Source organism: Ostrea edulis, chromosome 1, assembly GCF_947568905.1.
Source record: "Ostrea edulis chromosome 1, xbOstEdul1.1, whole genome shotgun sequence".
In the NCBI taxonomy this organism is placed as follows: domain Eukaryota; kingdom Metazoa; phylum Mollusca; class Bivalvia; order Ostreida; family Ostreidae; genus Ostrea; species Ostrea edulis.
In genome coordinates, this window is record NC_079164.1 from 27,499,663 (window position 1) to 27,526,011 (window position 26,349).

The 26,349-nt window shown below is 36.5% G+C and overlaps 2 protein-coding genes across 3 annotated transcripts; one reads left to right on the forward strand and one right to left on the reverse strand.

The window, feature by feature from the left end:
• The first annotated feature begins 3,927 nt into the window (after positions 1-3,927).
• LOC125663865 (uncharacterized) lies at positions 3,928-8,629 on the forward strand. The gene is made up of 5 exons (XM_048896282.2): positions 3,928-4,044; positions 4,521-4,684; positions 6,345-6,566; positions 6,664-6,785; positions 8,369-8,629. The coding sequence occupies exons 1-5, from the start codon at positions 4,013-4,015 to the stop codon at positions 8,576-8,578; spliced, it is 750 nt and encodes a 249-aa protein (XP_048752239.2). The 5' UTR covers positions 3,928-4,012; the 3' UTR covers positions 8,579-8,629.
• Positions 8,630-9,910: 1,281 nt separating this feature from the next.
• On the reverse strand, positions 9,911-19,976 carry LOC125663866 (uncharacterized). 2 transcript variants are annotated; one of them, XM_056158393.1, is made up of 14 exons: positions 19,675-19,976; positions 16,875-17,113; positions 16,609-16,782; positions 13,934-14,018; positions 13,497-13,657; positions 13,018-13,112; positions 12,721-12,800; positions 12,533-12,631; positions 12,163-12,291; positions 11,924-12,001; positions 11,249-11,389; positions 10,887-10,988; positions 10,646-10,760; positions 9,911-10,177 (listed from the first exon to the last, which is right to left on the reverse strand). In XM_056158393.1, the coding sequence occupies exons 1-13, from the start codon at positions 19,784-19,786 to the stop codon at positions 10,651-10,653; spliced, it is 1,605 nt and encodes a 534-aa protein (XP_056014368.1). In that variant the 5' UTR covers positions 19,787-19,976; the 3' UTR covers positions 9,911-10,177; positions 10,646-10,650. The 2 variants fall into 2 exon arrangements, with proteins under 2 accessions (XP_056014368.1, XP_056014320.1); XM_056158345.1 differs by having other exon boundaries at positions 9,911-10,197.
• Positions 19,977-26,349: the final 6,373 nt, after the last annotated feature.

Genomic DNA, 26,349 nt, shown 5'->3' on the forward strand with positions numbered 1-26,349 from the left:
AACACCAGTGAACCATCATATGCAGAAGTTAAAACAATACTAGCAAAACCTAAACAAAAATGGCAAAGCATCAGGAATAGTCTATCACAGCAAAACTAGTGATATAGGGCTTACAACATCTATAGTGAAATATCTTCTCGGTAAGATATGGAATAAAGAAAAAATTCCCAAAGCATGGAAGAATGGACTAATCATAAAGTTACCAAAGATTACCGAAGAAAGGAAATCTGAAGGAATGTAAGAATTAGAGAGGGATACAGTGAGCAAAGTCCTAGGAAAGATTACAATCGATAGGATCAGAGAAGGAATCGAATCACTGCTATGGAAAGAAAAAGCCGGCTTTCGAAAGGGAAGGGGCACAACTGAACAGATTCCCATATTGAGAAATATAGCACAAATAAATGAATGGAAAAGCGCATGATACATAAATTACAAAGTTTGAAGTGGATCTGTCGAAGCACTTTCACAAAATCGGTCGGACAAATTTCTCACTAAAGAAGAGGAATAATAAGAATAAGAAGAAAATAATAATAAGAAACGTAGCAAAAACAATATGTCTCCGACACTTTGTGTTCGGAGACATAATTATACAAAACACTTGTACTTCCAGTACCTTTATACGGATGTGAAACATGAAAAATGAACAAGAAAGACAACAAGATGATATAGACACATTCCAGAACAAATGCTTAAGAAGGATAATGAAGATAAAATTGGAAGATCAGGTGAGAAATAAAGATCTACTACAGAGAACTAAAATGAGACCAATTAGTGAGGAAGTAGCAAGGAGAAGATGGAAATTTCTTGGACACACAATGAGACAACATCCTACCAGTGTCTAACATCGCACTAACATGGGCGCTAGAATGGAAAAGAAGGCGTGGACGACGAAAACAACATGGCGCCACACGGTAGAAAAAGAGATGACATATGCTGGCTGGCAGTCATGGAACGAAGCAAGAACAGCATCAGCCAACTGGAATAGATGGAGGTGCTCTGTGGAGGCCCTATGTGCCACCAGGCACGAGGAGGATAGGTAACAGGTCTATTTGTAAAATGCGTTCATAGATTAATTACCGAGAAGGTATGCATTATCTAACGTGCACAATTATTGCATATGGATATGACATCCATATGAGGTTAAAGTAAAATCATGTTAGGACCGTGGTATGACATTTTAACCATCGCCACCGATCTTATAGTCTTCATCAATAAGGTAGTGTTTGATCTGTTTTGCTGTTCCTTCCATACATGTCCCGAAAAGGTGAATTTTTCTTGGTGACGTGAACTAGAGAGGTCCTCATGTCTAGAATGATGGTTGTGTGTATGAAGTTTTGAATTTTAATGAACCCGAGGTTTGAGCACGAGGGACAGTTCACCGGACGACGCAAGTATACGGGCTGTTCTCTCTAGCGAGGATTAAACATTCGTAGTAAACTGTGTGTTTAGCTGTTGAGGTGCAGATACATTTATAAATGTATATCGAATACTTCATTTTCATAAGATTATATTTTAAATTGAAAAAAAAATACATTCCGTTATCATGCAATACGTTGTTTGTAATACTTGGAAACCGTTTTTAAATTTAAAAGAAAAGTAATGTGAATGAAAAACATTGAGACTGAAATGCAGTAAAGTTACATACCGGGTATGATGTGGTAATTTGAATGCCTTTTGAAGCGTTTGAGGACGTGTGTCTCTGGTATAAGTGAGTGTACCTTCAGAAATTTCCATTAGACTTTTCCTCCTCTGAGACCACCACGCATCATCGAATAGATTATATGAATAAAAAAACAGTCAAACTGAAATACAGCAACGTCACATATGGCGTGGTAATTTGAATGTCTTTTGAAGTGTTTGAAGAAGTTTTTACTTTGGTTTGTGAGTGTACCTTCAGAAGGTTCCATTAGACGTTTATAGTCAGTTTGTCCTCCTCTGCGACAGCGGCCACCATGCGGTATTGAATAGATTCACATTTAAGACAAACATTAGATCTGAGGAAGACGATTTTAAGGTAAAGAAGACATAAAATGTTGACTTCCCCACCCTTTGCTCTTTGGATATAGTTACAATGTTTTACAATATGGCAGCGTAACCTCTAGACATGAAGTAGTAAAAAGAAATACATGTAGCGGTTACGTATGATTATGTGCTGTTCACGCTTCACATTTTTATTCAGTTTGTGAGCAAAGTGATAAAAGTTTATATGTATACAACAACTTTTAAAAGAGATTTTTTAAATAATCACTCTTTTTGAAATTTGTAGAACTTTACCAGTATAATCATTCAAGAAAGCATGACTTATGACAGATCTAGTGCCCCTCACAGACAGAATTGTATTTTTCGAAAAATCGTATCTTTTCGAGGATGGAGGCAAACTAATTGGCGTTTGGGCTTTATATTTAACATAGAGTAATGCAGTTAGTGAGAATCCGTATTCTTCATTGTATCAGAAAATGACGTGCGGAAATCGGTTTTCAGCCGTTGTTGCCATGAGACCTGGAAACTGGGCCGTTACGTTTTAGGAAATGGAGGAAAATTCGCCTTCAAGAGCCCATGTTTTAATTTTCAGATTTTTTACCATGGCAATCAATTTTCAAAACTAATATATATGCCTCGTGATTCAAAAAACAATTTTCCAGTATAATGACAGATTTCAACTTTCAGCACAAATCCTAACCTTTCCAACAAGGCCAATTTGCAATAGGGTCATTGATTCCTTTTCGAGATATTTTACATCAAAGATGCAGCATGCTCTTTTCAACTTCCCGTTTAAAGTGAAAGTAGAATTACCCGCCTAGAAGTCAAACTCTCATGCATCTCACAGTCAAAGTTTCGAATTACATAAAAAGGCACTTGATCAATGTAAAATGGTCACCTCCCTATATTAATACAGATATAAAAAACAATGAAACTATTTGAATTCTATAAATTACTCTTTTAACATAATTATCTACATTTTAAACTGGTCACTTCAGCTTCGTATTGGCAATTCTCCAGGTATATTGAGACTTTATGTGTTTCCGAATTTTTCACGACAATTCCGAATGCAGAGGAAGAAAACATCAATAACACGAATGAAGTAAAATCTCAATTAACAGTCCATCCCTAAGATCTTGAAATCGCTGGTATTGGGAAAAACAAAGAATGTGTGCATAATAGGCATACGCTTTCCACTTGAAAATCATGATAAATTGTCGAAACAAGTCTGCAACGCAAACACTGGATACAGAGAGTAAATATGAAAAACCATATTTTTTGGAAACCAATCCAGATTATATGTTTATTCCGGGAAAGCTATTTTTGTCCCGCGTCGTGACCTTTAAACACACAACAGAAGCTTCAGTAATGTCCATCAAACAACCGGAGAAGTCCAACACAGCGACAAGACCTTTACAGTGTACTACCTTACCCACAGAGGGACGTTCTCCAGCCGGGGGTTCCTGTGCACCACGTGGAGGAAACGTTTTCTTGGTTTCTTAAAAAAACAAAACAAAAGCTGTACAGACAAGAATGGCTTTAATTGTTGTAGACAGAACTAAGTGTTATCAGAAAGGATTCAAAAGACTGAGATCAAAAGAAGATGAAGAAAACGATTTTATAGATATGGACTCAGTTTAATATTTTCAATTTTATGTTGGATTTATGTTGGATTTAGATTGATACATAAAATATAAGAATCTGGCCTCGTTTCCTTTTCGTTCTTTGATATCAATCTGTCTCAAAATAGGCAATGTTATTCCACATGTAAATCCACTTTTTTACGGCTGATAAAACTAAGAACTACTTTATAAAATATCGGGAAAATGTAGGGCAAGCAACTATTTGTAGTTTTTTTCTCCATTGCTATGCATTCTTCATATACCTATGATTTGGATGGTGCAATAGAACAAACCAATATCGGCGTTTCAAAGCAAACGGAGTTATCTTTCATTAGCCGAACTGATAAGAGAACTATTATCTTGTCAAAGCAGAGGGTCATTTAGTGAATTTACGGATAACAGTCTGAACAATGATTTTTCAAAAATTAGCTGTCTTAACTGGGTAAGAACGTATATATTATTGAAAATGTGTATGTTATAATTATAATGTAACTACACTATAACGGAATGATGAATTGTGCGGCTAAAAAGGTTTCCCTACCTGATTTCCGTGTATGACGTAAGATAATGGTAGCAAGTTGGGTAATTACACCTTTACATTTCTATAAATAGTTTGTAGCACGGGGTAAATAAAAAGATCTTCATTAAGTACTGTAAAACACATCTGTTTACTACACGGCGAGCTCGATATACTTTTATCTTCAGGGGGTTAGGGGGGTTGTAAACGTCAACCGGGAAAATACTTGTAAACGAGTTTGAATACATGTACTCAAAAAGGCATATCACCTGAACAATTATTCTACATATAGCCGAAATATACAATTCGTACTAATGCATATCGAACGCTTTAAACATGTGCAAATGTCAATTTACACAAACGGAAAGATACTTGCTACTGTAATAATTTTCCCCTTACAGATTGGTATTCCTTTCTCACTGTTTTGGAATTTCAAATCAGGATACTCACAGACTTGAACATGAGGCTCGATTGGCAGACAAAATGGTCGTTGATCAGGAGGAGCTATTGAAAACGAACACAGGATTCCGAGATTTAACACGAGCTGGTCTTCCACAGAAACGGGGTATGAAGATTAGATATTTCGACATCAACAGCTACTGATGTTAGAGATTTCGACATTAACATCTAGTGATATTAGAGATTTCAACATCAACAGTCACTGATGATCAGAGACTTCGATATCAGCAGCTACTGATGTAAGAGATTTCGACATCAACAGCTAGTGATGTTAGAGATTTCAACATCAACAGTCACTGATGATCAGAGATTTCGACGTCAATAAATACTGATGTTAGAGAATTATAAATGCAGTCCGTCATCAAGTTTTGAAATCGAAAGCTAAGTAAGAATATACATGCATGATAAATCAGGTTGATACTGATAGTTAATGACAGTATTAGATCAAACTTCAACATGACATTCATTTAAAACATGTTCGTTGAATTCCTTAGGTATTGAATCAATGAATGGAATTGGTAGAGTTAAGAGAGACCCCTATCATTTTTTTCTCACGGTTATTCTATATAATGTACATATAGAAGTCAGAATTAAGGATAGGAACATCCACAGACCCTCCCGATCATTTCCACTAACTCAAATAATACAAAAATGACAACAAAAGATCGTAAGATGTATGCTCTTTGATTTCTCTGTATTTTACCTACTAAATGCAAAGCTTTTTAAAAGTTATTTTGATAACAACCGGCAAATATGACTTCGGCAATCATACGATCTATGGAAGTGCTGAAAAATAGTAATTGTTAATGTATGTAAAAGGTACAATAAAGTCAATGCCTCACCATGCATCATTTCTACCCGGTCATTCAAAGGGCCAAGGAAAACCTTTAGTATGAAATTCATTGTATTTGTAGATGTACATGTACAATATATGTACAACTTCTAACGAAGAACCCCTTCCCATCATATTTTCTCATTTTTACATACATGTATACAGTTTGGGGGGAAATAGAATTCTATCGCATTGTGTTTTTTTTAATTTCTGGCATACAAAGTTGTGCGGACATATACATTTATAAATGGTAATTTTTCTTGATAGATTATTAAGTCACGCAAGAACATGTCGATAGAAAAATTAATGTCAATAAAATGATGTGCAATACATACAAACAGTCTATCGCAGTTGTCATTTACTTGTTGCTTAACACAACTTAAGGAGTGTACGATAAAATAAATGCAATCAAACTTCAAATTTGATTAACGGAAATAGGAAACACCGACAATATATTTGCTAAACGTATGTGTAATTATTGTTGTGCGGCAGCGTTAACAACCTCTTTTGAAAAAATACTAACAGAAATTTCGTAATAAGTGTGGATCCTTTATGGCAATGGAAAGCGATTGTTAAAAATCACAAGTTTAAATGAAAAAAAAATCGTTATAAATGGTGATTTTTACGTTCATTTTTAATTCAAGGGGAATAGAAATTTACTTCGTTATATCCGTAAATTCACTATATCCGTGTTCGTTGTAGACGCAGATTTTTCTATAGAATATATAAAGAATTTGCCGGGGAAGTCGATTTCACTTTGCTATAGCCGTAATTTCGCTATATTCGTGTTCGTTATATTTGAGTTTTACTGTATGTGGTTCTATATCCAAAATTTAGTTATTACGCATTTTAATAACAATACATTGTGAATCCCGAAAAAGCTGTTGATAGATAAAGACCAGCTGTTTATCTATATAATTTATTTGATTTACAGTTGTGGGTGTGATATCTGCAGTAAGTGCATCCTTCAGCCTCTTAAAAGGAATAGCCGACAATGTTGATTTTTCTCGCGTTTGCGTTATTGGACTGAAGAATCTTGGAAACCGGAAGCTCGTAAACCCCACGTGGTATCTGTCTCACGGTGTTATTCGCCAGCCTTTACCTCGGTATTTGCCAGCCGGTGACGCGGGGATATTCACGTTCGAAAAAAGCAGTTGTAAGTAGAGCATTGTAGTTTAGTGTTATTTTGAAATAGCAACAGTTTGACGTGCTGGGTCGGTTTTCCGTTCAATTTTGATTGGTTTGATTTGTAGACGCAATAGCCGGAACGTCTGGCGTGTTAACTTACACGATTTCTGGCACCACACACCAGGTGGCAGTTTTCTGGAGCGTCCCATTTGTTTATGGAATATACTCAAACGAACTCCATGTCCAGGTACATGTAACATAGTTTTGAATTGGTTTCTACATAGGGTTAAGGTGTAATCCGGATTACTTCATTAAACCGAATAGCATAAAAGCTGCAATCCCCTGTGAGTAAATGCTAGGCCTAGGGTACTCCAGCATGCTAGAGGTTTATGGCGAGATACGTTTGACTTGGCGCCGCTTAACCTCTAGCATTCATTGTACGCCGCTGAAAAGGTCAAAGTGGGGATGGGTTGTTTAATAAACATTCAAAGCTTTGTCATTAACGAATGACCACCACCTACCATTTATACTAAGATTTACCTTTAACACAAAGCTATTCTGTCACAATAACGATTAATCCATGGATTTAAAAACGAATTGAAAACAGATTGAGGAGAAGGTCGTCTACTAAAATTACGGAATGGAATTCAGATGTTTCGGCAAGACGAAATTAATACTGCTAGTACTATACTTGCTTTGCGTAATTCAGGTATAATGCACAGGGTTTTGACACAATTTGAGCAAACTGGTATACATGTACATAGTAAATAGTGAGAAGGGAGCTAACAAAGCAGCCAAAAATTCTCGGCTGCTCGCTTCAAACTCTCAAAACTTGGGTATTAATCGTGATGATGCATAAAAAGTTTTCCCAGTTGAAAGCCAGAATATTGTTCTGTTTTGTAATACATAAATCGTTTATCTGACGTCACAGAAACTTTGAAAAAATAAGTCCAACTTCCGAGAATTAGGTCGCCGTCAACCTTACACCATTTTCTCCTTGCAATTTTCCTTCATTATATTGGATTTTATGCATCCGTCATACGTTGCACTCCAACTTAGAATTACCGTTGAAAATATAGGTACTTGTGGTCACTTTCACAATGTTTGAATGGATTTTGATCGTCCTTTTCAGCAGATCAGATTCGTTCTCACCAGCTAATATGATTACGGTGTGACCGTTGGGGCGAGCGCAGCATATCTGAATACATTTTCAAAAAATTTATATTAAAAACAAGGAAAACTGATCTGGTTCACTGTCAATACGTAGGATTACTGTCTTGCTCTTCTCGCCAATGTAGGAACCAGTTTAGCGGGAAATGCAACGAGCGTGTTGTGACGTAACCTGGTAGTTGTGACGTGACTGTTTACATATCTTTAGACAATATTTTAAAAAGAAAAAGAAAGGGGGGAAAATATGATTGTCATCCTTTCCTTTCAAATAAAAAAGGTTTGTAATACTTAAAAGATTTTTTAAATTATTATTTTACGAATCGAACCATCCGCCATTTTGTACGAGGGACTTCTGGGATTGGCGTCAAAAAAAAAATCTTGTTAGAGGTTGAGATTTAGCTCGGATTATTTCCCGCGCTCTAGTCATTAGAGCTCGCAGTACGAGCCAGCGCTCCGCGCTGCGCTCGCTATTAGCCTCCGAGTTGAAACGAGTCTTTAAATTTCCGGTGAAGATCCGCAGCAAAGTAATAATATTGTCCAATCGTTTTGCACCGTCTGAAATTCAGTAATTCTGTGCTGAACACCCGCAATATGGTTGAATGCATATTTCCTGTGCGCACAATAGCTAACCAAACGTAATCCTGTGGTTGACTATTTCAGGTTTGGAATAACGCCCAGGCGAATGAGGCTCTGTTCAAAAGCATGGAGGCAGATGAAGAGAAGCTGACTGTGTGGAATTCCGGACATTGGTTAAAGTCCAGTAGTTTTGGAATCACAGTTAACGCTGCCATGACGAACGCTGCCAAAGCCTCGCTTTTAGTGGAGGTGGAGTTCAACCTCACTAGCACACAATCAGAAATATTTGGCTGATCCTTGTATTTTTAGATGTGATTGTAGAAATAGATGAATGTGATGTAGTTAGATGGGTGTGCTTTCTTTATTCGATTGATTGATTGATTAAATATTATTTAGCGTCCCTCTTGAGAATCTTTCACTCATATGGAGACGTCACCATTGCCGGTGAAGGGCTGAAAAATTTAGGCCTATGCTCGGCGCTTACAGCCTTTGAGCAGGGAGGAATCTTTATCGTGCCACACCTGCTGTGACATAGGACCTCGATTTTTACGGTCTCATCCAAAGGACCGCCCCATTTAGTCGCCTTTTACGACAAGCAAGGGGGTACTGAGGACCTATTCTAACCCGAATCCCCACGGGATTCTTTATTCGATGATGAATGTATTCGATGGTGAATATAAACTTATACACGTTATATACACACTACCTTCAGGTACCGTGTCTGACAATATACATAAATATATAAATGCACATTCCATAAAAAAACAATCATTGGTTGTGTTTTATGGAATGTATCATTCTGATTTCCAACTGTACCGAATAAACTTCCAATATATATATATATATATATATATATATATATATATATATATATACAAATGTGAAAAATTGCCTCAGTGTCCGGTAATCAATAGGTAAAATATTAAATGAAATATGACACGTTGTAAAACGTAAGCGCTTTCATGTTTAAAAAAATCTTCAGACGTTTTACATTATGAAAACAAATTATGTTGTTATGACTATAACAATATGACGTCACAATACAGAGGGAGTCATTTGAAGCGTATTATTGTGACGTAGCGTAGGTCTAAATGAGCGAATGAAATATTTTTCTTTTTCTCTCCTTTCCGTGAGAAGTTTGTAAAAAGGAAAAACGTTAAAATGTTCATTTCCACCCACGTCTAAATGTTCACTCACTTTTATTTTACGGTATTCCGGTACTTGAATGTGTTGCTTATGTACATATGTACACAAATTCTGGCTCTAAGAGTTGTCCCTGTCTCTCCGATATAGATTTGTCTACATCCGCTACATGTAATAACATATATTAAATTCTTAGAGCCACAAGACATATCAGCGTTTATGGTGAATTCCTTTGCGTTGAAATTGAAAGTTTGTCCCTCCTTTATAGATGGACAAGTTCCACACCGGGGATCTTTGCATCTGTTGACTCGGGAATCGGATTTTCTATGAAATTTGGATGGACATAGTATTGTACGGATATTTTTTGGTTGTCTTTTACTGTTAATGAATTTGTATTTTCGGAAGACGTGTAATTTTTTCATCTGATTTCAGATTATTAAGATGATGATCAACAATATATATATTTGAAAAGAATAAACGAGAAAGTTTTTCAAGTATTTATTAAAGATAACAAAATGAACTTAAGTTATGCGAGTAACACATTTCATTAAATTAAACTTTTATGTATAGTCACTAATCTACATTTGATTATTATATAGAAAGCACTTTTAACGATTTGATTTAGCAGAACACAACAATTAAAGCACACAGAAAGTGTCCACTGAGCACGGACTGCCCGCTAATGCATTACTTCCCATCACGTGATCGTCACATAACCTCCTATTGGTCAACAAGTCTTTATGGATTTCTCTGCAAGAATTAAAGTATATCTGTAAAGAAAAAAAAAAGTCACCGCATTTAGAGTGTAGTCATGATAGTGAAATCTTCAATATACATGTATATATTTGTTGAATTAACCTACTACGCATTTTATAGATTGTTTTGAGAGATTTCCACTGTAAATGTTTCATGTGCAATGTATATTTTGAATTTATAAGAATATGTTATGACTCTCACGGTTGTGTCTTTGAAAATTAGAATTCTTATCTACTTTGTATGAATAGATGCATAGACTTGAAAACTGAGAACCAAAGGATAATTTTTAATATTCCCACGTGTCCATTGTGGATGCAAGGCACACGTGGAATGTGCCTACAACACCATATAATCATACATGTATCCACTAAGATGATATATGTACACACACACACACACACACACAGAGAGAGAGAGAGAGAGAGAGAGAGAGAGAGAGAGAGAGAGAGAGAGAATACATACCTGGCTTAACATAAACCACACTTCTTGGGACAGTCTTCCGGAACGTTTCCATACTCTGAACAGTAATTGCCTGGCCAGTTTGCGCAATGGTCTTTGTCTGGTTTACTGCAATCAGCTGTGACCAAAAAAGGATCATATCTTAAATCGTTTTGTTCTAGATTCTGTCTTAATGTTACTGCAGAAGTATGAAAATGAGGAAATGATATCATGTGTTGAAATTTTCTGTGCATTTTGACATTACCTCTTTCACATCTATCCCCGACGTATGGTCGTTTACATGTACACGTGCATTTGTCTATATCTAACTTGCCTCCATTTGCACATTTCTTTCCATTGCAGGGAGCTACAACACAGACAAAAGCGTATCTTTGATCACCTATCTCGCATTTCTAAAGTTTCTGTCAATAGGTCTTGTTGGTTTTTTTCTCTCTCAAATCATATACAATTTATCTTTCTATAAATGGAGGAATGGTATAGAACTAAACAGCCGTTAAATCAGCCATTCAGGTCTTTTTTCCAATGTTGGAGTTACAAGACCTGTGCAAACTTTGCGTACTATGATTTACGTAAATGAAATGTATGTTTTGTATCAGTATGACGTACGGTCACAGAGTCCGCACATGACGGGGCACATGTCCTTCTTGACGTTGAAGAATCTTTTACAATCGGCACAGGAAATGGAGCCGCCATTACTACTGCACTGATCGATGTCCATTCCTTTGGAACCATAGGATCGGCACTCAGCTGTCAACAGAGAGAAACAGAGTTATTTTACTTGTCGAGATTGCTACAATAAACGTTCTACATTACATGTATATAGCTTACTATTATCCTTAAAACTTTGATTTTTACTGTGGTAACTATTTGGTAGCAGCCACACTGTTTCAAATGAATGAAACATATAAAAATCATTATAATCGAATATAGTAAAAGCTTTTATTAGATGCGTTTGATATGATACCGCATAGCTGGGTTTGTTTTCGCGGGGTGATACATTTGGCTTATTTTAGCAGTTAGACAACTTTCCGCCAAAAATTTCACTCGCCAAATATCCACCCACGTCACTTCAGTATTTGGAAGAGAGATAAAATTCCTTGTCCGCTAAAATCTATTCCGCTAAAATCATTAGCATACATGTACCTACATTGTCTTTTAGACCCGCGGAAAAACCCGCTATAGGGTATACTATTATGATAGCTTTTATTTTTGACTTCTTATAGTTAACTCTGAAAATCTTTAAATAACAACATGAAACATATTACTTCTGGATTACTTTACCTGGACTGGAACGTTTTCCGGAGTATGTGCATCCATATTTTGAAGTGAAGGAAGTTTGTTTCTCGATGACAGACGTACCTAGCAATCATGAATAAAGTTTATTGAGATGTAAGGAAACGAGATTAATATACATGTATATGAAACAGACACCAGAATTCATGGTTGATTAATACGTCAATTTAATCATATTTATCAGACGTAGAATTTAGAATGAGTATGTAGAAAGCATGATGATTTACTTTCTCCAGTTGGACTCTTGCACTTTCCACACATGTAAGGGCAGTCAAATGGTACGTTGACGAATTTTTCACAGTAGGCAGGTGTCCAATCACGGCCACACACCCATTTGTCTTTGGCTGGGCAATCCACTGAAACGAAACGAACATTGAACTCAGAAACTAGTCTGATGTAGTATTACACAAAATTCCATATTCTAGTGCACAACAATCAACAGTTTGCAACGGCTGCTGGCTCACTTGGACCGTTATTTATGAAAGCTCATAGTAGATTGAAGACCTTTGTTCGGAAATACGGTAAGTCTTGAGAAAAAAGAATGACGAAAAGGGAAACACGAGGACAATGAAACCTAATATATTTTTTGAAACTTACATTCCTCACACGTTGGTCCTTTGTAAACTTTCTGACATTCACATTGACAGGTTTCAATATTCAGCGTTCCACCATTGTAACACACTTTACCTCCGCAGTCTAAAATATTTACAGAAACAAACTAGTCAGGAAAACAGTAAAAAACAGAGGAGATAATAGGTATATGGACACTTTTACCACAAACTCACCGCACTGTCCGTTTCTGCAAAATTTTGGACATCTGCTACATCGCTTGCCAGAGGTGTAAGGTGCAGCCAAATTGGATTGCCTGAAATTTCAAAAGGAAGCACCTGCTTAAATGTGCAACTTGCAATTGATAAAATACACAACAATTTAAAATTTACTTTCTTTAAAATTGTTTAAGACATACACAGAAATTCGTAAATTCATGTTTTATTTTTTTAAAACCAAGTTTGATAGTTTAATTGCTTAAATGAGATCCGTGAGGATCGCCACATTTAATGGTACATAACAGTATGACGTACCCTGCCGCGTAGTCGCAGACGTAATAGCGCGTGAAGGTACTTCTGTCGCACACAGCGAAGCCACAACCCACCATGTAAGTACCGTTCTGTGCCATCTGTAGCAGAATAGTGAGCATCGTATATTTTCAATGCGGAGTGGAATGGCAAAAGTTCAATGGATTTCTTAAACCTTTATACTATCGTTCGTGTTTTTATGCCATGAAATTAACGTAGTTTCGAAACTTTTTACGAGAATATTTTCAGTATAAAACTAGTAACAAATCAATAATTTCAACATATTTGTCTACACTCGATTTCAGCGCTAAAACGGGTTATTCATGGAACACCTATACTACTTTCATTTTTTAGGTTATTTTGCATCACGTGATGCTGATAATTCTAAACTAAATGACATTTCTGTCAGAGGTGTGTCACTTACGACATGGATTATTAGTAAAAATTAAAATAAATAAATACGCTAGGAATTAATTAGTATTAACCTGCGTAAAGTGTCCAATTTTTCTCCAGCCCCCGGGACCCAGGTATGAGTCTGGATCAACGCCGTAAGTCCACATGTCGATCTCGTCCCACCACATCTGTACAGCCTGTTCCCACGTGCGGTATCCCCCGGCAACATTTTGTCCAATCGACATCCCGATAGCTGCCGAAAAGTGAAAAGACTCACTAATTTGGTTAAGGTAGCAATAAAATATACAATATTTGGCTTACGTAATTATATTGATGAAGTGTCAAGTGAAAATTTCCGGCATTTAGTACTGCATTAAGTTTGTCATTTGTCTCAAATGTATTAAAAATGATCGATGAGTCATGTTAAGAATATTGACATCAAAATAAAATCGTTAAAACCGGTTATATACATGCAATTTAGTGAAGGCAAATGCAATTTACATGCAAACCGAGACAGAAAATAGCTTACATAGAATGTTCCTATGTTTGTCATGGCCAGCTTCACACTGATTGGCCCACTTTTGGGCAACGGCAGCCAATCGCTCGTCCCATTGCTGCAAAAGAATGAAATATTGCTGAAAACAATTATGACTAAAACTTGAAAATCAACTTCTTTTTGAGGGACGTGCAGTTTTGAAAGCATTAACACACGTAGACTAAATAACGACATACAACTAAATCTGGCCATTTGTCATCAGGCGTGTAAATTCTTGTTTTATGTGTAGGTGTGACGACCAGTGCGGTCGAACTGTACAAAAATAAAAGGTGACCAGCGATTATCGCTGTTATAACTACCGCCCACGCCTCATATAGAGGTCAAAGTGGACTATGAACAATAAAAGAACCAATACAAGAAATCGGATGATCGCGACAAATCAGGTGAACACATGATTGAGTGCTGATTCCATTGTTAATGACGAAATTGGTTTGTGTTATTTACGGGAGTTACATGATTAACTATAAAGCAGTAATTGTCGTCTTGACGTTACTATATCATCATTCCTCATAATTTTTGATTTATGACTTCCATAATTAACTTGCTAGATCTCTATCATTCTTGATTTTGCACTTGCAATTCACACACACACAAAATATTTTCATAACAACAACGCCAAAAAATCAGAAGTGCAAAATGATATATATGTACATACATTTACTTACAGGAAAAATAAAAATCGCAAGACAAGAAAATTTCCCACAGATTATTGTATAACACGTGCTCAAATATTCTTCAATCGCATTATCCTCCTAGTGTTGACGAGTATCATACATGTAGATGTATCAGCAAATAAACCTATTTCATACTCACCACACCCTGTGGTTACTGAGGTCGTTTTAATTTGATTTTGTTTCCACCTGTATGACCTCAACCAATTTCACGTGACGTCATACGAAAATATATCAATGTATAATGTATCGAATAATGCTATTGATTCGTTTTCTAATTTTGAATATATGTCCAACTTTCTTGACATGGTAAACAAAACGGTCAGTGCTTCTTTAATTATTTTTGCCTCACTACAAGATCATGAACCGAGTTGTTGTATATAAACTCCCATCCTAGTGGCCCACTTGTTCATCCACAGACATTTTAAAAGGAAAGGTGAACATGGGGTCCACCACTGCTTCCTGCGATCTACACTGTTATATAACTCATACATGTAGCTCACTTGAGTGATGTGGGATAAAACACTTGTACACGTTTATATCATTCTAAATCAGTTTGAATGCAAAAAACGTGTGCCACATCGAGCGAATGTGTTATACTAAATCTGGATAAATTGAACGTAAAATGCAGTACTAAAGATTTCAATTATAGTAATCACATACATGTATGTATTCACCTTTCACAATAGAAACCAAATTAACGCGACATTTTCTACCCTGGGATTTCAGTGGAAATGGTTAAATTGATCACCACTATATAGCTCTATTAAAAGCTCACTGACTCCTGGTTGTTTTGTACATTTGTGCTTTCATTGAATACAGTATTCAGAAATGTTTTGTGAAAATCCCAGAAGCGTACGCTACCTGCATTAATTTACCGAAGGTCGTTATGAACACTTCGCTGTTGTGATATGTCAATGAAAGGTGAAGATAACAAACAATAACAAACAATGATCAATCTCATAACTCCTATAAGCAATACAAAATAGATAGTAGGGCAAACACGGACCCCTGGACACACCAGAGGTGGGGTCAGGTGCCTAGGAGGAGTAAGCATCCCCTGTCGACTGGTCACATCCGCCGTGAGTCCTATATCTTGATGCGGTAAATGGAGCTATCCGTAGTCAAATTCAGTGTGCCAAGAACGGCCTAACAATCGGTATGAAACATGTCACACAGCATTTGGCATAATGATAGATTGCATTGACAAACTAGATTGTTGAAATGACAATAGAATTTGCGCAATGCTAGCTTTAAACGATACTTTGGAACCCATTCACCATCAACTTGTTTGTCAGTAGCCTGCCTCGATTTCAAAACTGACCATACGCAGAATAAGCTCTTGCGTATCGAATCAGTTGAGAGATATAACCACCATATGCAGGTGGTAATGGAATATTGCTACATAGTTCTGGGAAGTTGGTGATGGAGAAGCTGAAATCATCCCATTTATTATAAAGTTGAGGTGTTAGTTTGCCGTTAATATCTATTTTCAATAAAATATCTAAGCATGAAGCAGAAGTGGAGGATTCTGTGGTGTCTTTTATTTCGAGTTCACGGGGATATATCGAATCGACATATGAATGAAAATTATTATTGTTAATGGATAACACGTCGTCGATATATGATATTATGCAAATTTGCAACATGAATATGTTCAACATGTATTAGAATTAATACATAAGTGTCTATATACAGTTTTATCTATTGCGAATTCATCTAAATTCGTGATACTTAATTTTCGTTGATAGTTGAAATTTTGCAGTTTGGTTGGTAATTCCGTGGATCTGGTTTCTGTGCGATGATACACTAAATACATTGTGCATTTCGTTAGGGTTTGAAATTTCAAATCCCCAAAATATAATGAGTCTATATAGCATTACCAAATTCTTTGGGTTTTGAATCGTGTTTAAACTAACATCATCAGTAGATTGACAAAATATAGTCTACTCTTAGTTAACGGAAGCAATATCTCACCAATTCTACCAAGTCTGTGGCAGGTGGCTGGACGCCAGCTCGCAGTCGGTTGTGCTGGTCAAGAATAGCCTTCTTCTGGGCTTCCGTGACGCCCTGCTTACTGACATTGGGCTTATCTGTCATGCAAAGTGTGTGTCTCGCTATAGCTTTGTATTCTTTTGTACATCCGAGTGACTGAAAAGACGGTTATCAGGTTAACGAAAAGCATATCTATATATTGTATAGCAGTGAAAAACGTTTGATTAGAAAAAGAATTGTAGATATACCATTGGTTTTATATCAGCTGGGGGTTCTTGAGGTTGGTTTTGTTCGGGATTGTATTGCACTTTGGTGGCTGGGGGTGGGGGTGGGGGTGGAGGTGATGATCTCTTGGGGGGAACACCAGGCGTTTGGTTAGGGAGGGCTGCTGTAGGCCTCCGGGATGTAGATTTGCCTCCAAATATAAGCTCTAAATTCTGTTGGCCTCCTATGTTTTGCATGACTTTCCGCCACATAGAAGCAAAATCTGTAAATAAAAAATGTTTTGTATATTATGTTAAGCAGAACGGGATCATTTATTTCGGTACAGTCTTCATACCAATAAATATGCTGTATTAGATAAATTATATATAATTTTTTTTTTATCTTATTCTTACAAGATTAGCTGTTTTAAAATGCAAATACACGTATAAACGGTGCTCCCGATTATTACCTGTGTGAAACAAAAATTACAACTTAGAATATTTAATATGCACACCTGTCAAACAGTAGTTTCTTTTACAATTAGTTTTCAGTTGTCGTAATTCTAATTTATTTCATCTTTTGAGTAACAGAAATTAAGCATTTCGGATATGAATGTTTCTTTCTATCATGTATAATCAACTAACAGTTGTTTTTTTACGACAGACAATATTTGACTCGATCTAATCGAACGATAGAACAATTCTTTGTTGTTTTATAACTAGGCTATCTGACCTAAGATTGTTCAATGTAGCAGCTTTTATGGAATCATTTCTGAATAGATCCCGAAGTTCAAGCATTGATTACCCTGTTACCTTTGCATTTCGAGTTTTTGTAAATTCGCAGGTTCCCGTAAATAGTAGTGCTCAGATCGCGGGTTTTTGTAAATAATAGTGCTCAGATCGCGGGTTTCCGTAAGTAGCAGTGCTTAGATCATGGGTTTCCGTAAATAACAGTGCTCATAGCCTTCGGATTTTCTGATAGAATATCACTATTGTTCTTAACACTCGCCATGTACCAAATTGTATTTTTCTCCAATACTGTCGGATTTTACATATACATTAAATTGACAGAGAACATTTCCATGACAAGTAAGATTACTGTTGACTTTTCGTGAACCGCAATATTATGATATACAAATGTACCAATATCTATTCATAGCATGATCCTCTATAAGACATGATACAACTCACACCATACAGTGATTACAGTTCACTAATATTTTACTTTTGTGTAAATAGTCCAGGAAGTGTATTTATACCAAGATACATGTGCTATGGTCGTATGTCTATGAGGACTGCGGTCTGTCTATCTGTCGGATATAGTTATGAGGACATGCGGTCTGTCTATCTGTCGGATATTGCTATGAGGACATGCGGTCTGTTTATCTGTCTGATATTGCTATAAGGACATGCGGTCTGTCTATCTGTCGGATATTGCTATGATGATTGTGGTCTGTTTATCTGTCGGATATCGCTACATATATGAGGACTGTGGTCTGTCTATCTGTCGGATATTGCTATGAGGACTGCAGTTTGTCTATCTGTCGGATATAGCTTTGAGGACTGTGGTCTATGTGTCGGATATAGCTATGTGGACTGTGGTCTGTCTATCTGTCGGATATTGCTATGAGGTCTGTGGTCTGTCTATCTGTCGGATATTGCTTTGAGGACTGTGGTCTGTCTATCTGTCGGATATTGCTTTGAGGACTATGGTCTGTCTACCTGTCGGATATAGTTATGTGGACTGTGGTCTGTCTATCTGTCGGATATTGTTATGAGGACTGTGGTCTGTCTATCTGTCGGATATTGCTATGAGGACATGCGGTCTGTCTATCTGTCGGATATAGCTATGAGGATTGTGGTCTGTCTATCTGTCCGATATTGCTACATGTATGAGAACTGTGGTCTGTCTATCTGTCGGATATTGGTATGAGAACTGTGGTCTGTCTATCTGACGGATATTGCTGTGTGGACTGTTATCTATCGGATATAGCTATGAGGACTGTACTGTGGTCTGTCTATCGGTTAGACATCTCTATGAGGACTGCGGTCTGTATTTCTATGTCGGATATTTCTGCTGACTACCAGATAATGTAAGTTTGTATATTAATATGTCAAAGAGTCTATTCTCATTTTTGCTTTGTGTCATGAGGATTAACAGATGATTTGTGGTGAACATGCATGGTCTTAGGTCAAACACTAATACATTCAAACGCTAACATATTCACATACGTTCAGAACATTAAGTTTAATAAATAACGAACTCCCAATTAGTAACACATGCATATATGTTAATGAGACACGCACTACGTAACAGGGAGTTTATTGGGTGAGAGTTTACTAGGACAACTCGAATTATAGTCGAAATTGTCGTTACTTATATATATATATATATATTGTACAATAACGTATATGTATATATAACCCATTCCAGAATTTCACAACAAAGCAGTGAATTATGCGATCGATATCGTATAATCTTTAAAGAAGAAGTTAAAATTACAGACCGTCCCCAAACGTAGATCTTCTTTATCTTTACGTTCATTTACTTATTAGACATTTTACGTAATATTCGCACATATTTCACTGCTTCTTAAATCTGAAAGCTGGATTCAGATTTAGAACCCATACCTTTTTTGTACAGTTAGTAAGACGGTAATGTTATTGAACACAAACAATACATGTAATATATTTACCAAACATTCGCCCTACAATAGATGGCATTGGCAGTTGTATAGGATAAGGGTGAAAACCAATCATTGATTTGAAAAAATTATTGAAATAATATCTAAATCAAAATATATCTAGATTTATTGAGAATGAGGATAAAGTAAATGTTTCTTACTAGGGTCAGCTTGGGATCCAGTACTCCATGAGGTTCGCCAGGTGTGGTATTGTTGAGTGGAACCAAGATGTGCTGAGAGAAGTACTAAAAGAGGCACTACAGTAGTCTTCATTGTCAATAGTCTATTAGTGAACACCAAACACACTCCAAAAATACTTAACACGAAGCAGCTGTTTCCTTCAGACCACGAAAGTCCTGACAATGTAGAAACTTTCTTGCACCTTCGATATAGTCTCCTTATGTACAGCAGAGCAGCTACTTGTGAGATTATGACATGTTTACATGACAAGGCACGCGTATTTATAAGACTGCGAATAATGAACTAACCAAGCGAATCGATGACGAAACGAAGAATTGGAAATTAGACTTCCACAAACAACCATTTAGGGGCAAATTTGGGCGTATTGATGATATGTTAATTATGAGCCGAGGTACGCTTGATGTTTATGTGGTTGTAAATTTCAGTATTTCGTCACTGAAAGTCGATCCGAAATTAATTATTCCAACACGTGCTGTATTGACCTTATTGAAGTGGAAGGTTATAAACCAAAATACTGTAAATCTTTTATTGTACGAAAATTGGCATATAATTGCATGGTATCAATAAAGCCTTTCTAAATACAAAACAGCGAGCTTAGCATAGTATGCTGCAATAGGTAAAATGACATGTACACAACTTTCCAAAAGAGTATCCCGTGCTGTTGATTCATAGAAAGCTCCTATTTGTGTTTTGTTTATTTGCTCAAATTTACATAATTAAAAATGCCATTCATCAAAAATTGCCGAAACACGCTGCTAATGACTGAAGACTATAAACAAAGTTTAAAATAGACTCAATGTCACACAAATACCCCGTCCGAAGCTGAAAGTAAATTTCCAGACATGAATTATGAAGGACTGCTCCGAGATTCGGTGCAGGCGTCAGTACAAATATTCAGCCAAACCGAATCTCAACCGAGATTAAAATATCCCTAACAAATCCTTCCAAATAACCCATATCAATATTTAGATATAAATACTTCTTTCTGTCATAGGTGACAAAAACACATACAAATTTATTTGATTGATAAATTTATACATGTAAAAAAAAAGTCAGTCATGCCAAACCTATCAAACACATATCAGAATAAACTAACATGTAAGGTTTGAAGAGAACATGTAAACCAAGTGATCTGTTTTTTATTTGGAAAGATACATAATCAGAAACACAATTTAGAATAATCCAAAAGCATCCCCTGTTTGTACAAAGGACATGGTGTGTACATGTGGGAAACATGAAAATGAGGTAAAAAGGTGCGATTTAGTTGTAAAGGGGCGAATTTCTGTTGGGAAGATCAGATCGCAGATTTGATTAGCGCTCATATTGGATATGTCCATGTACTGTTAGAAAAGTTTAATGGTAGATATATCTTTGTACATCGGTTATTCAGTATTCATTCTTCGATTATAAATACTGCCTCTCCACTATTCTCAATAAGATAAAAAAAAAATCTAATTTCAAATCTGTAGGTGTGGACTGTTCATAATACAGTTAAAAGCCGAGGAGTTAAATGAACATCTATATTGTGTTTACGAAAATCAGAGGTATAAATTACCAAATTCTTGAAAATTCAACAAAATTACATTTTCTTAAGAAATCATAGTAAGTGAACGAATAACTTCAAACAGACTCTCCTAACCGACTCCATTCACTAATACTCGATTCCTGGCCATGGCATGCTTTAAACTTCAACCATATTGTGCCACGACAGTGGTATAAATCAAATATTATCACTCACGCTGACTAGCCTATTTCACATCATAGAAAGTTGCTTCTTCCATAAGAATGGGAAAAGGAAATATTCATATCTTGTGATTTATCTTTTAAAAATTACTTTCTTGAACAACACTCTGATTCTACACACAAGTACTCTGTAGTTGATGTTAAAAGATACTGTAGTTCCCAGGGGCGTAGCTAAGACTGTTTCAAAGTGTAGGCACGTGTGATGAAACTGAAGGTTTCACCGATGCGCGAAGCGCTGAGGGGGTAGATACAGGAGGGGTGGCCCCCTCTCGCTGGGGGTGGGGGTCGCGGGTTACCCCCGATTGATTAAATATTGTTTAATGTCCCTCTCGAGAATATTTCACTCATATGGAGACGTCACCTCTGCCGGTGAAGGGCTGCAAAATGTAGGCCTATGCTCGGCGCTTATGGCCATTGAGCAGGGAGGGATCTTTATCGTGCCACACCTACTGTGACACGGTACCTATAGTTTTTGCAGTCTCATCCGAAGGACCACCCAATAGTCGCCTCTTACGACAAGCAAGGGGTATTGAGGACCTATTCTAACCCGGATCCCCACGGGATACCCCAAGAAAAAGTTTGAAATATTAGGACTCGTTTGCACTACTCTGAGCATCAAAATGATTGCTATAGACATTAAATATTGCACAACTTTTGGAAAATTTAAACTGTTAAGTGCAAGAGCGAGTCATTGTGATCACCAAAGTTTAGAAAAATATATATAAACATTATGTAGAATACATTATAAAAAGAAAAGGTCCGGCAGAATAATTTTATATCCGATTTCAAATACTAGAAATATATATGTTTACTTTGCAAACATTTATGGACAAAAATGTGTTTTGAAAATAAAGGATAAGAACGTGTAGGCACGTGCCTACCTGAGCCTAACGAAGTTACGCCCCTGGTTCCTCATTGACAATATTTTCATAGTGTTTGGTGATAAAGTGTTCCAACACTCTGTGAGAATTCCAATTGGCACGAACTATGCTATTTTAATAGCTGACCTGTTTTCATATTCTTACGAGCAGAATTTATTCAAGAACTTCTACATGAAAGGTGAAGATAACAGTGATCAATCTAATAACTCCTATAATCCCGTGAGGATCCGGGTAAGAATAGGTCCTCAGTTCCCCCTTGCTTGTCGTAAGAGGCGACTAAATGGGGCGGTCCTTCGGATGAGACCGCAAAAACCGAGGTCCCGTGTCACAGCAAGTGTGGCACGATAAAGATCCCTCCCTGCTCAATGGCCATAAGTGTCGAGCATAGGCCTAAATTTTGCAGCCCTTCACCGGCAGTGGTGACGTCTCCACATGAGTGAAATATTCTCGAGAGGGACGTAAAACAATATTCAATCAATCAATTAATAACTCCTATAAACAATACAAAATAGAGAGTTGGGCAAACACGGCTTCCTGAGCACACCAAAGGTGGGAGCAGGTGCGAAGGAGGAGTAAGCATCCCCTGGTGACCGGTTACACCCGCCGTGAGCCCTATATCCTGATCAGGTAAACGGAGTCATCCGTAGTCAAATGCGTGTCAGGAATAGTCTAACAATCGGTATGAAACACGTCAGACAGCATTTAACCCAATGATAGGTTGTATTAGCAAACTAGATCTTTATTATAATAACGACCATATAATTTGCGAAATGCCGACTTTAAACGAGACTGTTGAAACTCCTGCATCATCAACTTGTTTACCAGTAGCCTGCCTCGATTTAAAAACTGACCATACACAGAACAAGCTCTTAAGCTTGCGTATCGAATCAGCTGAAAGATATAAACACCATATGCAGGTGATATTGGAATATTGCTACATATTATGGGAAGTTGACGATGGAGAAGCTGAAATCATCCCGTTTGTCATAAAGTTGAGTTGTTACTCGTAGTTTGCCGTAAATATCTATTTTCAATAAAACATCTAAGTATAAAGCAGACGTGATATCTTTTATTTCGAGTTTACCGGGATATATCGAATCGAATCGACATGTATGAAAATTATTGTTAATAGATAAAACGTCGTCGATATATCTAGATGTCGAATTGAAGGCCACAGCAAGGGATTTTTTCTTCTCACGTAGAAGTGTTTGAATAAATCCTGCTTCATAAGAATATAAAAACAGGTCAGCTAACAAAGGAGCACAATTCGTGCCCATGGGAATTCCAACAGACTGTTGGAAGACCTGATCACCAAAGACCACGAAGAAATTATCAATGAGGAACTCCATATTTTTATTTCAACTTCAGAGTACTTGTGCATGGAATCATAGTGGTGTTTAACAAAGTAATTTTTTGAATGACTGATCACTAGATATGAATATTTGCGTTTTCTATTTTGTTGAAGAATCAACTGTCTATGATGTCATAAAGTCTAGTCTTTAATTTATCGTGAAGAATGGTCGTGTAAAGTGTTGAAATTGAGAAGAAATTTTTACTGTAGCCCATACCAATGGTGTTTTATACATTAACAATAATCGTTTTCATTCATATGTCGATTCGATATATCTCAGTGAATCCGACATAAAAGACACCACAGAGTTTTCCACATCTGCACCATACTTAGATATTTCATTGAACATAAATTATGTGTTAAATTAACGACAAACTAACAACTTAACTTGGGACAAACAGGATTACTGCATCCTCTTAATTATCAACTTCACATACTTATGTAGCAACATTCCATTAACACCTGTATATGATGTTTATGCCTCTCAACTGATTCAATACGCAAGATATTGTTTTGTGTAAGGTGAAGATAACGAACATTGATCAATCTCATAACTCCTACAAGCAATACAAAATAGATAGTTGGGCAAACACGGATCCCTGGACACACCAGAGGTGGGATCAGGTGCCTAGGAGGAGTAAGCATCCCCTGTTGACCGGTCACACCCGCCGTGAGCCCTATATCCTGATCAGGTAAACGGAGTTATCCGTAGTCAAAATCAGTGTGCCAAGAACGGCTTAATACGCAAGATATTGTTTTGTGTATGATCAATCTTGAAATTGGCGCAGGCCTCTGACAAATAAGTTGATGTTAAAGGATTTAACAGAAGCGCTTCCAAATTAGCATTTTGCAAATGCAATGATTGCTATAGCTATCTAATTCACCAATACAAGCTATCATTGGGTAAAATGCTGTCTGCAATGTTTCTCACCAATTGAGGTTAGCAGACATGCAATTGTCATGATAAGAATATAAGTGATGTGCAGAAATTATTGGATTGTGGATTTATTTTGGTAGTAATTAGATTACAGAGATATATTTTGTGTACTATTAGAGAACTGAATAACAGATAAATGTATATGACGAGTGAGCTCATGATTAGATCTCAAATGTTGTATGTGATATGTACTCTTTCACAAAATATATCCATTATTAGGAGTCCCATATTCATGATCTAAATGACCAATAACTTAAACAACATGATATTTCCAAAGTTTCTGGACGACCTGTCCGTTCTTCAGTACGACAAAATTCATTTAATATAGAATTTAGAATTGAATAAATGAAAAAAATACAAACACAAACTAGCACTAAAATTTTAAAATCTACAAAGGCCAAAAGAAAAAAAAAAGCAGAACGCCTGCATATTGAAATTATCAAGTGTTATATGGAGCAATAAAAAGTATGTGCCCAGCGAGAGTCAAACCTAGCTTTTCCAAGACCAAGAAATCAAACTGTAAGATTTTTCAACACTTTGCACAACTATTGCCCACGATCTATTAACGACCAGGCATTTTGACATAATAGACAGCTGCTACTGACGACGTTTTCACTATTATCAATACTAATTTCCATTCATATGTTCATCTGTTGATGTGATATATTCCAGTGAACTCTGAATAAGACACTACAGAGTGTTCCACATCTGCTTCATGCTTGGATCACCTGCATATGGTGTTCAAGTCTGTCAACTGATTCGATACGCAAGCGCATGTTCTGTGTGTGATCAGTTGTTACATTGAAGCAGGCTACTGATAAACTAGTTGACATCACAAGGGTTTAACAGAAGCACTTTAAAGTCAGCATTGCACAAATTCTATGGTCGTTATAATGATCTAATTTGAAAATAGAAACTATCATTATGTCGAATGCTACCTGGCGTGTTTCAATACCAATTGTTAGGTCCTTCTTTACATACTAGTTTTAACTAAGATTTCTCTGCTTACCGGATCAAAATGTAGGGCTCACAGCAGGGGTGACCGGTCAACAAGAGATGATTACTCCTCCTAGACACCTGATCCGACGTGTCCAGGGGTCAGTGTTTACCTTACTCTTAATTTTGCATTCTTTATAGGATTTATGAAATTGATCACTGTTCGTGATCGTACTGATTTTAAGGATATTAAAATTTCTGATGACAAACATTTCACTATATTATCAGGTTCCCTGTCTTGTTTGCAGTCGATAATCAAAATGGATATTGGTAATCCAAACATTTTAGATATTTCAACCCAATACTATCGTCTAACTAAGCAAAGGAAAATAATTTAATTGGTATCCATGGAACATCAAAGCAGACAAAAATGTACTTCAATATGATATCGTACACTTTAAAATTCCTTACACTAATCTAATATATTTCATAAGACTAAGATGTAAATTCTCTTTGAAAACGCTATTGGGATTTCTGTGACACAAGTAAACTTTATCCTATTCAAAACAAAGTAAACAAACCGTATTGAAACGCAAGAAAGAAGTGATTATCTCAAGAATACGTATCGGTAATTCAAAATTGACACATTCGTACTAACTTTACAAAGAATTTACATGTATATCTTGTGACTGTCCGTAAACTATACGTCACATCCTTTTCGAATGTAGTGAATTGTTTGTCCATACGAAATAGACTTTTTACATGTAATAATATGCAATCCATGCAA